The sequence below is a fragment of the Macaca thibetana genome, chromosome 7, assembly GCF_024542745.1.
Source record: "Macaca thibetana thibetana isolate TM-01 chromosome 7, ASM2454274v1, whole genome shotgun sequence".
Lineage (NCBI taxonomy): Eukaryota > Metazoa > Chordata > Mammalia > Primates > Cercopithecidae > Macaca > Macaca thibetana.
The window spans coordinates 4,131,943-4,148,527 of NC_065584.1; the positions used below are offsets into that span (position 1 = coordinate 4,131,943).

Sequence of the window (16,585 nt, forward strand, 5' to 3'; positions counted from 1 at the left end):
TTCAGAGAGGAAAGAGAGGTTTCATTGCTCCTAGGACCTCAGATTCTGCTGGCTGTGGGACAGGAGCCTGGACCTGTTAATCTCTCCACTCTAGCCACTGTGCCCTTGTGGTAGGTAGACAAGGCTGGTTGGTGACCCAACCTTCCCAGGCTGAAGTGCATTCTTCTGACCAGTCTGCTCCCTGCCCCGCCCCTCGCTTCCCTGCCTGTCTCCTACAGCACCTTAACCACCCTGGCAACAGAGGGATGCAAACGCAAGCATGACCAGGAGAGCCTGCTGCTTCCGCCAGCCTCAGCCCCACCATCCACCATGGAGGAGCTTCCACTTTCTGAGTGTGCTCCCCAACTTTCCTCCCCTGGGCAAACTCCTACCCATCCTTTGAGAACCAGCACAAACACTGCCTCTTTCTGTGGTGCTCTCCTCTCCCCCGTAAGGCTCTATCCCTGCTGTTTGCCTCCCTTGGCCTGGGAGCTCCTCTAGGGGGTGTGGGGATTTGGAGTCAAGTGTGAGCTGCCCAAGGCCCGACATGGAGTACTCAACGATGTGGTGGAATGAGAGTGGACGGCCACGCACCGCTCTGGGACTTGGTTTTCAGGCCACAAATGGTCCCTTCAGAAGACTCCAACCCTGTCTGTTGCAAGGTTACCCAAGGACCTAGGGAGCTGCTGTACTGTTCTCCCCACTGATTAGTTGATGATTAGTACAACCACCCTAAAGATGAGAGATTTCTTCCTTACCTCTACCCCTAAGTCCTCCATGGGGCAATAAAAACTTGGGGGCCACATAGAGGACAAAGGATTGCCTTGTGACAGTAGGTGGGACCCAACCTCCATGTGCATTTGCTGTGGGACTCTGGGCTTGTTTCCTCCTTGAGAAGAGCACATGTAATGCAATGCCACTGCAACCAATCCAGGTGTACTGTGGAAGGATCCCTTCACCAAGTACTAGACACGCTGGAAGGCAGGCTGCAGGATGCCTCCTGGGAAGCCCACTCAGCTGCACCAGCAGGCCTAGTCTCTTCTTAAGGTCCTTAGACACAATGCCATTCTCAAATTTTTTGTTTTTTGAGATGAAGTCTCACTCGTCACCTAGGCTGGAGTGCAATGGTGGGATCTCAGCTTACTGCAACCTCTGCCTCCCAGGTTCAAGTGATTCTCCTGCCTCAGCCTCTCAAGTAGCTGGGATTACAGGTGCCTGCCACCACGCCCAGCTAATTTCTGTATTTTTAGTACAGACGGGGTTTTACCATGTTGGCCAGGCTGGTCTGGAACTCCTGACCTCAGGTGATCCGGCCACCCTGGCCTCCCAAAGTGCTGGAATTACAGGTGGGAGCCACTGCACCCGGCCAGGCACAATGCCAAGTGACTCCCTGTCCCCTTGGGGTCACACAGCACATGCTAGGGAGTAGACAAAAGTGCAGCACCGTTTCTGGTACTGAGACTGCTCTGGCTTTGGAGTAGTCAGGGAGGCTGAAATTTGAACCACCAAAAAGACAATGCAGGAACAAGGTCAACTTTGCAGTTTCTGGTTACTCTGGAATACTGGCAAGTCAAGCTGTAGCAATTAGGAAAATACTTGGTTAGATAAGGATTGTCTGCAGACTTGTCAGAAATGATAACTGACCTTGGTACAACAGTACCTATGCCTCAGGACCATGGTGAAGACTGACTGAGCTAACATAATGCAAAAGGTTCGAATTCACTTATCTGCTTTCTGCAGATGGCCAGCTTTCATTTCTGCCATCTCCAGGCCAAAGGCACAGTGCTTGGTACACTGGAACAAACAGCCTGGGGCTCAATCCTGATACTCCTCCCTTCTCAAGTGGGAAGCAGAGGATTAAAGACCTCCTTGCCCATCTCTAAACTTTAGGACCCACACCAAAAATTTTTAAGTCAACTTCAGAATGTACTTGTTTAGAAAGCAATCCTCCCCCTTCCCTCATTCTTAACTAGAGATATACTATTACTCAGTTACACAGCTGTGTATTTGAAGTCTGAGTTCCCTATTAAGTACCTGTCAAGATTTCAAGAAATAAAATTGAGGCAGATTCTCAGTTCACAGATGACAAGACTAGCAAATAAAGCCAGCCAGTGACCCAATGAAACGAACAACTTTTGTGAGTGGGGCTGGCAAGTGTAACTGCAGGATATATCCAACACAAATCCAAAGCAACAGCTACAAAACAGGGCAGATTCCAATGCTTTGATCTAATTATAAAATGAAAACTTAATTTTAATATTAAAGCAGAGACAAAATACAATTTTATCATTATTTTAATCAAGTAACTTAGCTGTTTAAACAAATCCTTAAGACAGTTCAATAGAGCAAAGTGAAGAATTACTCTATTAGGATAACCTGTGAACAAAGTTCAGATTATTGAATTTGAATTCCACTGGAAGTTTGGCACCAGACTGAACACTGGTCTAAGCCAAAATTTTTAGTGTTCTAGAAGCCCTGAACATGTTTTCCCTCAGATTAAAAGTAGAAGCTTTATAATAGAACCTCATTAGCTTGACTCTGAGTATGCTGAGTGCAACTTAGCTTAGGTAACCAGTATCTCCTACAGAATTCCAGTTAATGAAAGCAAATCAGCCTTGCGGCAAAGAATTTGAAACCTAGGCAACATACGAGTTTGAAGAAAAAAAAAATCCTCTTTGGTGTGACAAAGCACAATCCCTCCAGGTATATGGCTCCTGCTCCACCTGCACCCGAATCTATCAAAGGCAGCTGGAGACCAATTCTTGTCTCTCCATTAAGACTGCTAGGTTTCAATTCCTTAAAATATCAAGCCAACAAGGTTTTATTACATCAAATGTTTGTATCATTTCAATGTGAAAATTTTTTTACACCTATTTGTTATTAAGGTCTCATTACCTGTGAAATAAGTCACAAAAAAAGAGGTGAATGGTATAAGCCACTGCTCCAAAATTAACCCTATCGATTCTCGATTCCCACTGTGCACTTCGTGAAAAGGGGCAACTGCCTACAGGTTTAACCTTGAAGATGATTACTCAAACACAGTCAGAACCCATAATGAGTTTAGATTAGGCAAGGAATTCACAAGGAAGTTATCAACTCTTTTGTGTCCAAATCTAAAGCCCTGCATGGGCTCTTTCAGGTCCTTGTCACCTGTACTCAGGTGGCCATCAGACTTCTTGGGTGCCTGGCTATATTCAATGTGAAGTAAAAAATATCCCAAGTCTTACACCAAAATAGAGGCTCTGACTTAGAAGTATACTTTTAGTTTTCTTTTTAAATAAGACATTCTGGAAGGAAAAAAAGAAAAAAAGAAAATCAAGTTTGAAACACAGTTAACACTTATTTTGGCAAGATAGCAACCAAAATCTGAAAAGCATAAACTATGTGTCCAAATGTAAAAGGTATTAAAGAACCATAGGGGGCAGAAATTAAAGCCACACTGAAAAGACACAGTATGTGTAACATTTTGGAATTGTAATTTAAACCCTAAGGGCAAAAGCTTAAAAATCATGCTTAGGTTGCTAGTAAGTGCACCCTTCCCTGTTTCTCCCAAATAAAATCAGTTTGTTTAATTGCACCCCAAAGCAAGTTCTCTCAGTACAAAGTAACTACTACGTACACACAAAATGCTTGTTAATGTAATAATTTCCCTGGCTCATCCAACGTGCAATGCACACAACTTCAAAGACTACAATTTGGGGTAAGTGTACATGAAATGAGAAAACAGCTCTCCAAGTTTCAAAATCTGCTCTTACATTATTTATAGGACACTCAGATCGTATTCTTGGTAAGACGTTGTACTGTCATTTGATTATCAGTCTACCTCACAATGTACATTACCAGATGCCAATTTGAGGGACTACAGAGATAAAACTTTAGTACTGTATTTCTTAATGGGCTGAATAAGTTAACAATTAAGTTTGCTTTACTTACATCCTATTGAAGACCTCTTTGCAGCCCCAGAACCTACAATATCTGGCAGGCTCCAAGAATGCTCATCAGGTGAAATGATGGCACAACATTTAAAAAAAAAAAAAAAGGAGCCAGTTACTTCAGCTTAAGTCATTCGGAGCCAAACATCTAAAGAATGACCAAAATCAAATCTTTTATTTTTATAACTGTATAAATGTGATCCAAATGTGTCCACCACCAGTTTTTCAAAAAGAAACATGCTATAAATAAGCAAACTACATCTGCTCACTGATGTGTATGGACTCCCTAGATGTCTCATTGGGCTTAATTACAGACCACTCACAGTAATAGATTTTTAGTGTAAAGTGTAGCATGATGTTAAGCCATTTTAGCTTTTGCACATACATGTTGCACTTCTGGCTGATAATGGAGAAAATTTGCAGCATTATACTGTTAAGCTAGGTTGCATCCATCCCTTTAAATGGCATCAATATCGATGTCGTCATCCTTGTTGTCCGACTTCACGGTTTCCACTTTCGGTACACTGGCAGTCTTCGAATACACCACCTGATAAAAATGATTTTATTCAACATAAGCTGATAAATCTGTTTATAAAACAGATCAATATAAACTGTGATCACAGAGGAGGAAAATTGCCTAGCTGCAGCTATTTCTTCTTCACTGAACAGCTTTGTTATGCAAACACTGCAAGTTCTCTTACATAGGCTCCAGTCTAAGAGCATTTTTAAAGTTTCTTACAGACTATAATGTGTAAGAGTAGGAAGTTTCCACCACCCTATTATTTTCCAAATTATTGAGACTCTATTTTATTGCATCTTAAATTCTAAACTTGAAATTACCCCAAACTGCCATTTTTTCACTCCTCACAAACCTTTTTAAATCTCAAACACCCATCACCAGCACTGTATCCAATACCCTCCTCTCGAAATGTTTACCTCAATGTTCTCGTCTTCATCTTCTTCTTCACCACCAGAAGATTCTTCCTCTGCTTCCTTCAACCATTTTATAAACGGTTCTGCTTTGACACGAATCTCTTTGGCAAGTTCTTTGGAGACATATTTCTTAGAGGCCTAAAAAAATGTGAGTACAAATCTCTTAACTGAGGACCTTTAACAACTTTTGATTATTTATATAATCCCCCTTACTGAGCTCCCAGCTCTGAGGGGACTGGGTCCTAACAAGTCTGAATCCTCAACAGAATAAATGTACTCGGTGAACACATTAGTCTCAGCAGTCTGTTATGATACAAAGCTGACACGGTGGGAATCACAACCTATATAGCACAGGGACTGAACTTTAGCTAGGTATTAAACATTTTTTCTTGATCTCAAAACCCTGTCACAATACTTGTGAATGGCCGGGCGCGGTGGCTCACGCCTGTAACCTCAGCACAGCGGATCACCTGAGGTCAGGAGTATGAGACCAACCTGACCAACATGGGAAAACCCCGTCTATTAAAAATACAAAAATTAGCTGGGTGTGATGGCAGGTGCCTGTAATCCCAGCTGCTCGGGAGGCTGAAGAAGGAGAATCACTTGAAGCTGGGAGGCAGAGGTTGCAGGGAGCCGAGATTATACCATTGCACTCCTGCCTGGGCAACAGAGACTTCATTTCCAAAAAAAAAAAAAAAAACAAACAAACAAAAAAAACACACCACCCCAAAACTTGCGAACCCGAAGAGCCCACCTATGTATTCCCCACCTTTTCCGACCAGCTGATGATGACCTCTTCTTCTAAAAGGTCTGCATCGTACATCTCCTTCAAGATATGTGGAATCTTGGAGATAAGCTGAGCTTGATGCATTGCTACCACACACTCCAAACCATGAAGAAGGTACCGTTGAGCTTTTTTGTTGTTGTGACAAAACTGCAAATAGATACCTTGGCGTTAAGCTTTTTCGTATGTTCTAAGTTGACAACTCTAGTACCCAAATAAGAGTGTCTGCAAGTGCATGGCCCATACGATAGTGGTTCAAAAAGGTCAATGCATAAACATCCCTATTACTTTGTAAGGGCCTAGATACGGCACTTTCAGATGCTCAGAGGCTTGTAAGGTGGGTCAATTTCCCTAGCATGACAGGACAAGCAAAAATGGTTAAAATGACCATCTCAAAAGCCACACAGCTGTAATCTCATTTATGAATTCAGAGCAATTTGCTTACTCGTAGGAAATGGCGTCTGTATTTCTTAATCTGTTCTCTAATCTTCTCATTAAAAAGAACTTCAGTCAGAACAAGAGGGCCCATGGCTTTTACATCCAGTCTTTCTGCTTCAGCAACAATTTCTTTGTCAGATGAATCAATAATACCCTCTTCTTTCTTTTTCTGCAAATAAAACGAAAACAATTCAGTGAAATGGAGGCACACTTTGCCAGGCTCAACATAGCAGTCAGTCCCTGCTCTGATGGACATATTTTTCCTAATTGGGCAGTTGCAAAAATATAGTGCCTAGAACCACGTGCAAAAGATATTTAATGAATGAACAAGAATTAATAAGAGTTGTGCATTAGAGTAATCCTAATCACACTGCTTAAAGTATCATATATCTAAAGGCACAAGGTTGGGCTGAAGCCGATTTACAGACCAAGCAAATGTTTTACCTTAACAAAATCAAACAGGATATTGACCCGCTCCTCAATTGTTCTTTCCAAATCATCACTGAGTGTCAGAACTTTTGCATGGTCACTGATTTCATCCATTCGACGCCTTTGAGCTTCCTCAGTTGTATCTTCTCCCCAGTCGTCATCCTCCTCTTCTTCCTGTTTAACGGAAACAGCTACTTGATCAAAAGTCTTAAAAACAACAACAAAAAGGTTCAGATTTTGTCAAGCTAATGGCATCAAGTCCATCTCCCACCAAAATTGGGTTCACCTTAATTCAAACCACCACTACTACTTGAAATCCAAAACATTACTGTATTACACACTGAAGGCTAGTTTCCACACTTCCGCCCACCTCAACCAACTGCCATACACTTCACACAACTTTAGTGCCCCCTAGGCCATCAACCCTGCACTTACCACTGTATGTGGAGGAGGACTGATTTCATTTGGTGGTGGTGGTGGTGGTGGTGTCTCACTGCTGGATACGGAGCCATTTTCCTTGTCTTTGCCCTTTCTATTTTTCTTTTCCTTTTCTTTCTTTCCTGTACCACTGTCACTATTCTCTATAGAGCAAAAGGGAAATAAAAATTTAACCCCATAACTTACGTTACCTCACTGCCCATTATTAACATCTAAAACCCTGCCCTTAACTTTCCTATGGATCCCCTCAGAAAAACCACACAGCGCACGCAATGCTAAGAGGCATCACAGATCAAATTCATCATGTATTTCATAGATAAGAATGTCTAAGAATGGAGTGACACAAAGTATTAGGAGTATGTAACTGCTAGGTAACATTAAGATGAAGTGATGATGCCTCCACCAGGGAGTGAAAGGCTCGCTCTCTGTCATCCCTCATGAACAGTCATAAACTCACCCCAGCTTCAGCCGACAGGTGAAACACTGTTTAAGTCTATATAACGGCTTGTCTCATGGGAGAGAGAACACCGGAATAGGTTAGACTTTCTTGCTATAGCAAGCTCAAATTGTGTCAGACAGTTTCCATCATCTGCCACAGAGTGTTGCTTGCAATGCTCAAGTTTAATGAAGGAGGCCCTCTTTACCAAACAATATCAGTAAAAAGATCCTTTGCTGGGTTTCCATCAGAATTTTAGTCATTACTTCATCTACCCTAAGATAATCTGCCTTGATATGGCACAGTTTAATTGGCAGCCGATTTTTCACCTTTAATGGTAATTAATAATACACTTTTGAAAGATAGCTTAGATTCGGTAAAATATAGTGCAAAGACTAAAAGGTTCCTTACGTTGTTTTTTTGAGACAGAGTCACTGTTGCCCAGGCTGGAGTGCAGTGACAAGATCTCAGCTCAGCGCAACCTCTGCCTCCAAGGTTCAAGTGATGCTCATGCCTCAGCCACCTGAGTAGCTGGGATTACAGGAGCACACCATCACACTCTGCTAATTTTGTATTTTTAGTAGCCAGGTTTCACTATGTTGGCCAGGCTGGTCCTGAACTCCTGGCCTCAAGCCCACCTTGGCCTCCCAAAATGCCGGGAATACAAGCATGACACGATGCCCAGTCTCCCTGACATTCCTATTACAAGAAAACCTTCCATTTTGTTCCCAACAGTTAGTTTACTTTATGTTAGGATCTTAGGAGTTCATCACAGAAGACTCACCAGGTGGGTTTTTGAGAATGAATGTGCAGAGTTTATGATGTGTGTCAAGCATGCCTCGATAGCCACAGGCTTTACAAGAATTACCTATTGTTTGCTTCTTTGGATTGACATGCTGCCAAAAAAATAACAAGTATGTTATCCACAACATAAACATGAAAATATCTAATCAGAAGACATTTAAACTACAGACAGCTTCACATCTAAAGGAAACTTTTTTCACAGTGACCTACTTTAAAAAAAAAGAACAGAAATATCTCCAAAACTGGAGGTTTTGTCTTTGACTTATATTTGCTGCCTTCTCACGAAGGTGACTTAACGGTAACAAAAGTAGACATATGACTTTTTCTTTTGACAACCACAAAAGCACTTACCAAATCTGTTTCAGGATTCTCACATTCAGGACAGAGAACAAATTTTTTAATGAATCCATCCAACATGTCTTGCAGCTTATTCGCCTCATGAGATCCATTGACAATGTAACGGTCATTCTTAACATCAAACTGGGTCTGTGCTCCCAGCTCACAACCAAAATATTTGGTAGGATCTATTTGAATGAAAGAGGAATTTGGATCGTTACAATTAACTAATCTTTGGTTATTCACCCACATTTATACCCACACTTTATTTTTTTTTTTTTTTTGAGATGGAGTCTGTCACCCAGGCTGGAGTGCAACAGCATGGTCTCAGCTCCCCACAACCTCGGCCTCCTGGGTTCAAGTGATTCTCCTGCCTCAGCCTCCTGAGCAGCTGGGACTACAGGGCATGCCACTATGCCTGGCTAATTTTTGTATTATTAGTAGATTCAGCGTTTCACTATGTTGGCTACGTTGGTCTAGAACTCCTGACCTCGTGATTCGCCTGCCTCAGCCTTCCAAAGTGCTGGGGGTTACAGGTGTGAACCACTGCACCCGGCCATCCACTTTTAATTAAATGTGTTCCCCTGGTCGTTTTGTGAACTCATGGCAACCAATAAACCACGGTACCTCACTAACTTGCAAGCTAATTAGCTAGCATACAATTAGAACAAGTTTTGCAGCTCAACTACTTTGAGGACTCTATCCCTTAATATGCCCTTTATGAACTTTTCCAAGATTTACTTACACGTTGGAGGCCGATTAAGCGCCTTTGCAACGTCAACCATGTTGACTATAACTGTCTTGATTCCATTTCCTTTGCCCTCGACCTAAAGGAAATAAGAATTTTAATTATGCAGTTTCCCCTGACAGATGCAAACTCCAAAATTCTACAAAAAGAGTTATCAACTAAATTGAAGAGCAGTTTATGACCTTGGCAATCAGACGGGGCATCTTGTAGCGATAGAACTGGTCTGACACGCTGCGGTTGACATTGACAGACATTTTGGCTTATTAGTGGCTTTATCAATAAGATGAAGAGATCTTTGATTGCAACTTTTTGGTATCTTCTGTCTGGAGAAGAAGGGATGACATAAACGACTGCAAGAGTTCTCGGTCTCTGACATGAAAAAATTTTCGCCACTGAGGCTGTAAGCTTCTTGCTTGTATGCTATGTTTCCCCAATACAGGTACCAATGGCTGCGCAACAGCTCTGAAAAAGAAAGGGAAAGAACACACAAAAATCCCCCCAGGTTTAACATCATCGCTGGATGGAAACACCTCCTTTTACATCCTAGTAATGCTTCTGCTTAATTCCACTTTAAAAACCATCTGAGATCACAAGCAGTCATTCTCACGTAACACAGTACAACCTGCGGGAACATAAAAGGCCTCCATTTCGACTAAGCTGTGACTCTGGTAGGGAAATGCCTGATAAGAAAACAGAAGCTGCGCTGCCTCAGCCGCCGTGAGTTTCCATCAGACCGACAGCAATCAGCAGGTTTGCCTCTGCGGCCATCCTAGAAGTGCTGAAGAACGAACCCGAACCCTCTCCGCCCCCACCCCGCCTGGATCAGGAAACTTCTCAGGCACACCCCCCTTCGCCATCATTTCTAAGGGGTAACTAGGAAACTATTCTCTACCACTAATTGTTGCTTCGGCAACCATGGCTTACTTCAAAGCAGCACTTCCTTAAAAGCAGTGCTCGCCCAAAAGTGCCATTAAGCAAGGGAGGCTCGGCCCGGCCTCCCTTTTCCTCGCTATTCAAACACTCGGTTAACCTTCGACCCGGTCCCCATGGCTACGGCGCTCCGAGGCGTTGCCGCGGGGGCTGGCGAGCCGGACACCTCCGCGAAGGAGGGCGGCGCGCGACCCGAGCGTCTGGCCCCATCCCCAGCGCGTCCCCCGGGAGCCGGCGGGCCCCGGAGGGTGCGCAGCCGGGAAGCGACACCCAGCCGAGGGGTGCCGGGGCTCGGGCCGCCCCCGCCAGGAGCGCGCGATGACTCACAAATGCAGCAGCTGAAGCCTGACTCAGCCCGAGCGGCGGGCACGCGCGACGCGCTCCCGCCAGGCCGGGGAGGGGGCGACGCCAGGCCGGGGAGCGCGCGGGGAGGGGGCGGCCGGTGCCCGAGCCCGCGCCCGCCCGCCGTCCGCCCAAACTGCGCCACACGCCGCGGCGGGGTCACGCGGCGGCCGCCGCCATCTTGTGCGGCCGCCATCTCCTGGTCCGCCGCGCCCGCGACTCACCGTTTTCGTCAAATAAAGACATAAACCCAACGCTGCTCGCCCGGGACTGGGATGAAGAGAGGCGCGATTTAAACCCGAGTCCGAGTCCAAGGAGGCGGAGGCGAAGCGCAGCGAGGAGCGGCCGGGCCAGGTGCCGCCGCCGAGCAGCGGGGAGGGGCTGTCCCAGCGACGTCCGCGGTCCACACCCGTCAGCGCCGGAGCCTGGCGACCTGGCGCGGAGAGACGGCGCCGTGAGCCGCGGGCGGGTCGGGGGGTGCGCCTTCCCCGCCAGCCAGCGGCCCGCGGGGTCGAGGGGGCGGGGAGCACCGGGCAGGGGGCGCGGGGCCGCCGCCCCACCACCGGACTCACCTCTGGAATGTTCTCGCTCTGACTGAACAACGCCGCCGCCGCGCTCAAGCTACCCTCGGCCCCAGCGTCCGCCCCCCGCGTCAGGCCTCACTGCCCATTGGCTGGAGGTCTGCCACAGTTCGCTCGTCATTGGCTCGCTTGCGACGTCAATCGCGTCCTTCCGCGCCCCTTCTGCTTCCTGAGGCTCCACTCGCGGCTTCGGCCCGCCTCCAGCCCCGGCCCCGCTTCCTTCCTCTCCCTTCCCCCCGCTTTTCCCAGAGGTCTTCGCGTCGCAGTGTTCGGGTCTCGCGAGAGCCGGAGTGTCCCTGGTGGCGGGGCCGGTGTGCCGGGCTCCGTGCCTTGTCGCTTTGGGCTTTGCGGGGAACATGGCGGTTGGTCTCCTCCCCCGCCGGGTGTGGGCCAGGCCGCGGCGTCGCAGCGACTCCCGGGACGCAGGAGCCATCGTCCTCGAAACCGCTCTCGAGGCCGTGTTATTGCGGCCGCCACCTTCGGGGAGAGGAACCCTACCGCGTTCTCTCCGCGGTGGGCGCTCGTCTCCCTTCCCCGTCCTCCCGGGACGCCCGTCTCCGGGCCTCGAGCAATAGTTGTTTTTCCACCCTAAACCCAGGCTTGGGTCTTTCATCCCAGGGCTGTCTTCTGTTTTGGACTCGGGGTGGATTGGCCGCTGGCGGAACGAGCCAGTCACTGCCCAGGGCGGTCGCGAGACCGCGCCGCCTCGGTGCCGGCCCGCACCCCAGCCTGCGCGCTTAGCTCAGCGCGTCGCCTCCCGTTTTCGGAAGAGCAGGCCCTTAATTGGTTTGGAATCCCGGGGCCTCCTGAAGGCGCTTCGTGGTGGGTTCCCACCTTCTGGTGAAGGCCTCCCTGTGCTCCCAGGCTTGAAAAGCGCTGTGCTTCGTGCTTCTCTGTCACCTTGCTCCTAGTGGGCATCACCTCGGGTCCACCCCTCCAATTTATGACTTGTGAATTCCTTGACAGGCAAATCGTAGCCCAGAGCAGGCGTTTATAATGAGATTCCAATGTATTCTGTTGAAAATTATTATTATTTAGGCCGGTCGCGGTGGCTCACGTCTGTAATTCCAGCACTTTGGGAGGGCTGAGGTGGGCGGATCACCTGAGGTCAGGAATTTGAGACCAGCCTGGCCAATATGGTGGAACCCCGTCTCTACTAAAAATACAAAAAATCAGCTGGGCGTGGTGGCGCGCTTGTAATCCCAGCTACTCGGGAGGCTGAGGCAGGAGAATCCTTGAACCTGGGAGGCACAGGTTGCAGTGAGCCGAGATCACACCACTGCACTCCAGCCTGGACAACAGAGTGAGACTGTCTTAAAAAAAAAAAAAAAAAAAATTATTATTTAGAGAGAGGCTCTCATATTTTAGTTCTGTTGAAACTCTCGCATTCTTTCTGAAACTTGGAATTTTTTGTGAAAACTTGAGACTTAAAAACACATCCGTAGTTCACCCTGAAGTTTGAAGACCTCACTTAGACTGTTTAGAGTGAGAGCCCCGCTAACCTGCACTCTGATCTCTAAGGTACAGTCATCGGGAAGCCCTGAGCGGCCGTGCAGGTTTCCCGATCTGGAAAAGAGCAATGTTGCTGAGGACAGGATGAGGTAGATAAGAGGCTGCCCTTTGTTTTAGAACAGTTGCATTTGCACTGAGGTTAGAATTGGCAGCTATGTTGATTTTCATCAAAATCCAAGATCGCGCTTCCATAACTTAAAAGCTTTATAAACAAAAATCGGCAGTATTGGTGGGAAGAAAAAAAAGGCACGATCCAGAATTGAGAGGTGATTTGTGTCCTTTAGGGCAGGGACTTTTGTAATCCTGCAGTGTGTGTCCTGGCGTGTAGTTAAGCCAAATGCACAGTGCCTTATGAGTACCAGGGTTCTCATCAGACAAACTAGAAAGGGGGATCCCAGACATGCTGCTGCTGTTTCACGGTGGAGCATGACTTAGCAATATTGAAACAGATCTGAGTTTTTGCTTGGCAGCACACAAATGACGTTATTTTAGAAACTCTGTTGGAAAGTATAGGCATGAAAGTAGTCTGAGGTAAGAGGCCTTCCTTTTCAGTAAAGTTTTAATAATGAAACACGAAGTAATTAGCTTTTTCGTATGTTTAATGGTACAATTTTTAATTTCATTGAAGTCTCTAGTAATTTTAATTGCTTTTAATATGTGTACTACTCATTTGTATGCAACCATGGACAACTTGAAAAAATTAGTTTTGTGTTCTATTTCTCCCTTTTAGTTAATACATAATTACACATTTGCAGGATACAAAGTGATATTTCAGTACATGTATACAATGTGTAATGATTAAAGCAGAGTAATGAGCATATCTATCACCTCAGATTTTAATCATTTCTTTGTGTTGGGAACATTCAGAATTCTGTCTTCTAGCTTTTCGAAAATATTCAATAGGTTGTTGTTAAGTATATTCACCCTGAAATACTACAGAGCACTAGAAGTTATTGAGCTGTAATTTTGTATCAATCTCTCCCTTTCCTCCTCTCCCATTCACATTTCTAATAAACCACAATTCAACTCTCTACTTCCATGAACTCAAATTCTTTTTTAACTCCCACATATGAATGAGAATATGTGGTATTTATCTTTCTGTGCCTGACTTACTTTACTTAATATGATATTGTCCTTCAGTCTCAGCCATGTTGCTTCAGATAACAGGGTTTCATTATTTTTTATGACTGAGTAGTATTCCAGTATATATGAAACACTTTTTCTTTTTCTTATTTTTTGAGACGGAGTCTCACTCTGTCGCCCAAGCTGGAGTGCAGGTGGCCTGATCTCAGCTCACTACAACCTCCGGCTCCCGGGTTCAAGTGATCATCCTGCCTCAGCCTCCCAAGTAGCTGGGACAACAGGTGCGTGCCACCACGCCTGGCTAATTTTTGTATTTTTTTTAGTACCGATGGGGTTTCACCATATTGGATAGGCTGTTCTTGAACTCCTGACTGCGTGATCCACCCACCTTGGCCTCCCAAAGTCCTGGGATTACAGGCGTGAGACAGCACGAACAGCCTATAACACATTTTCTTTATGCTTTTTTTTTTTTTTTTTTTTTTAATAATAAGATAGGGGGTGGTCTCACTATGTTGCCCAGGCTGGTCTCGAACTCCTGGCCTCAAGCAATCCTACCACCTTGGCATCCCAAAGTGCTGGGATTACAGGCATGAGCCACTGCAACCAGCTTATCCATTCATTTGTTGGTGGATGCTTAATTTGATTCCGTATCTTTTGCTATTGTGACTGGTGCTGCAATAAACATGGGGATGCAGATATCTCTTTGATAATATTGATTTGATTTCCTTTGGATAAATACCCAGTAGTGGGATTGCTGGATCATATGGAAGATCTATTTTTAGTTTTTTGAGACACCTCCATGCTGTTTTCCATAATGGCTATACTGATTTACCTTCCCACCAACAGTGCATCAGAGTTCCCGTTTCTCTGCACCCTTGCCAGCATTTGATTTGTGGTTTTGATTTGCATTTCCCTGTTGATTAGTGACATTGAGCATTTTTTCATACATGTGTTGGCCACTTGTATGTCTTTCTTGGAGAAATGCCTATTGAGATCCTTTGTCTATTTAAAATTTAGATTTATTTATTTTTTGTTGGTGAGTTGTTTGAGTTCCTTGTTTATTCTGGATATTGGCACCTAAAAATTACTCTTTTTTTTTTTTTTTTGAGTCGGAGTCTCGCTCTGTCCCCCAGGCTGGAGTGCAGTGGCCGGATCTCAGCTCACTGCAAGCTCCGCCTCCCGGGTTTACGCCATTCTCCTGCCTCAGCCTCCTGAGTAGCTGGGACTACAGGCACCCGCCACCTCGCCCGGCTAGTTTTTTGTATTTTTTAGTAGAGACGGGGTTTCACTGTGTTAGCCAGGATGGTCTCGATCTCCTGACCTCGTGATGCGCCCGTCTCAGCCTCCCAAAGTGCTGGGATTACAGGCTTGAGCCACCGCGCCCGGCCCTAAAAATTACTCTTAATCATACCATTTGTTAAATGCTTATCATATCCTAGGAGTTTTCTAAGTCCTTCGAATACATTATCTTATTTCTCAGACCCTGTGAGGAATTTGTATTTCCATTTTACAAATGAGCAAACTGAGGCATAGTGGAAAAAATATTAAGCAACTTACCCAAATCATGTATCTAGTAAGTGGCAGAGCTAGGATTTAAAGACAGATCTGTCTGACCCCAAAGCCTGTTCCCTTAAAAATTATGTGGCATAGCCTCTCCAGATAAACAGAAAAACACAATGAGACACTTGACATGTAATGTCATTCTTTAATAATCACGGAAGGAGATGTTGTTATGCCTGTTTTACAGGTGAGGAAAGAGACTCAGAAAGATTAAGCCATTTTCCCCAAAGTCGCCTCCCTATTAAATGATGGACAGCGTTTGAACTCCAGCTTGTGTGACGCCAAGCTCATTTGCACAATTCCATTTCCCCTTTCTGGATCTCCACCTCATTTGGCTTCATTATTTTCCCCAGTCAGGCGCTCACAGTTCATGAACTAGTGGACACTTGGTGCTTGTGAAAACCTTGTTGAATGACTGCATGAATTGCACACATCAGCGCATACCCTGATGGCAGACAGGAATAGCTGCTGGTAAGGTAGATTGGTAAACTAGCCTTCTGGTTGTTTACATATTGGCCTGTGACTCTGTTGAACATGAATGAGTGTCCCCTCCCTCCCACCCCCCACCAAGGTCAACTCTGTGTGGACTGAGAGCCTTGTGTTTCTGAGCTGTGGGCTCAAAGGGACTCAGGTATTGTCCACTGTGAGGGGCAGTCTGGCTGGCCAGCTGGTCCCCCTCTGTGACACCCACCTCTCAACTTTTTTTTTTTTTTTTTTTTTTTTTTGAGACAGAGTCTCACTCCGTTGTCAGGCTGGAGTGCAGTGGCATGATCTCAGCTCACTGCAACCTCTGCCTCCCAGGTTCAAGTGATTCTCCTGCCTCAGCCACCTCAGTAGCTGGGATTACAGGCATGCACCACCGCTCCTGGCTAGTTTTGTATTTTAGTAAGAGATGACGTTTCTCCATGTTGGTCAGGCTGGTCTTGAACTCCCAACCTCAGGTGATCCACCCGCCTCAGCCTCCCAAAGTGCTGGGATTACAGGCGCGAGCCACCGCACCCTACCTCTCAACTTTTAAAGCTGCACACTGTTAACTTAAATTCTTGTCCCCCCTGCTTCAGGACAAGCTACAGGGTGTATGCATCATTTTTCTTCCAGCACCAGCTGGTCACAGGGGTATTCATAAAGCAGACATTTGAAGCTGTTGGAAGGGAACCGAAGGTTATCTGGTGAGTACAGAGACGTCGGCTGACTTGAGGGCTGGTGTCCTAAACCATGGTAATCTAGTGCATCCCTATCAATACATAATTCTGTGCTAGGCAGTGAGGGTGCAGGCCCACCTACATCACAGACCCTGCCCGGGAGGTCACATATAAACAA

The 16,585-nt window shown here is 45.8% G+C and overlaps 1 protein-coding gene and 1 non-coding gene across 3 annotated transcripts; both read right to left on the reverse strand.

The window, feature by feature from the left end:
• Positions 1-2,255: 2,255 nt before the first annotated feature.
• Positions 2,256-11,180, reverse strand: EIF5 (eukaryotic translation initiation factor 5). Of its 2 annotated transcripts, XM_050798431.1 has the most exons (12): positions 11,102-11,180; positions 10,754-10,962; positions 9,440-9,719; positions 9,255-9,336; positions 8,525-8,697; positions 8,154-8,265; positions 6,931-7,076; positions 6,511-6,669; positions 6,074-6,235; positions 5,614-5,778; positions 4,848-4,982; positions 2,256-4,458 (listed from the first exon to the last, which is right to left on the reverse strand). In XM_050798431.1, exons 3-12 carry the CDS (start codon positions 9,509-9,511, stop codon positions 4,369-4,371), a joined length of 1,296 nt encoding a protein of 431 aa, XP_050654388.1. In that variant the 5' UTR covers positions 9,512-9,719; positions 10,754-10,962; positions 11,102-11,180; the 3' UTR covers positions 2,256-4,368. The 2 variants fall into 2 exon arrangements, with proteins under 2 accessions (XP_050654388.1, XP_050654389.1); XM_050798432.1 differs by lacking the exons at positions 10,754-10,962; positions 11,102-11,180 and adding an exon at positions 10,182-10,491.
• LOC126960417 (small nucleolar RNA SNORA28) lies at positions 7,416-7,541 on the reverse strand. Its single transcript, XR_007727966.1, has one exon. It is a non-coding gene; the product is annotated as a small nucleolar RNA SNORA28 (small nucleolar RNA).
• Positions 11,181-16,585: the final 5,405 nt, after the last annotated feature.

Coding starts and splice junctions, on each gene's coding strand:
- EIF5 (XM_050798431.1), bottom strand. CDS start 9,511: ATGTCTGTCAATGTCAACCGCAGCGTGTCAGACCAGTTCTATCGCTAC. Junction 9,337..9,439: donor TGCCCCGTCTGATTGCCAAG/GTCATAAACTGC, acceptor TATTTCCTTTAG/GTCGAGGGCAAAGGAAATGG. Junction 4,459..4,847: donor ATGAAGACGAGAACATTGAG/GTAAACATTTCG, acceptor CATTTTTATCAG/GTGGTGTATTCGAAGACTGC.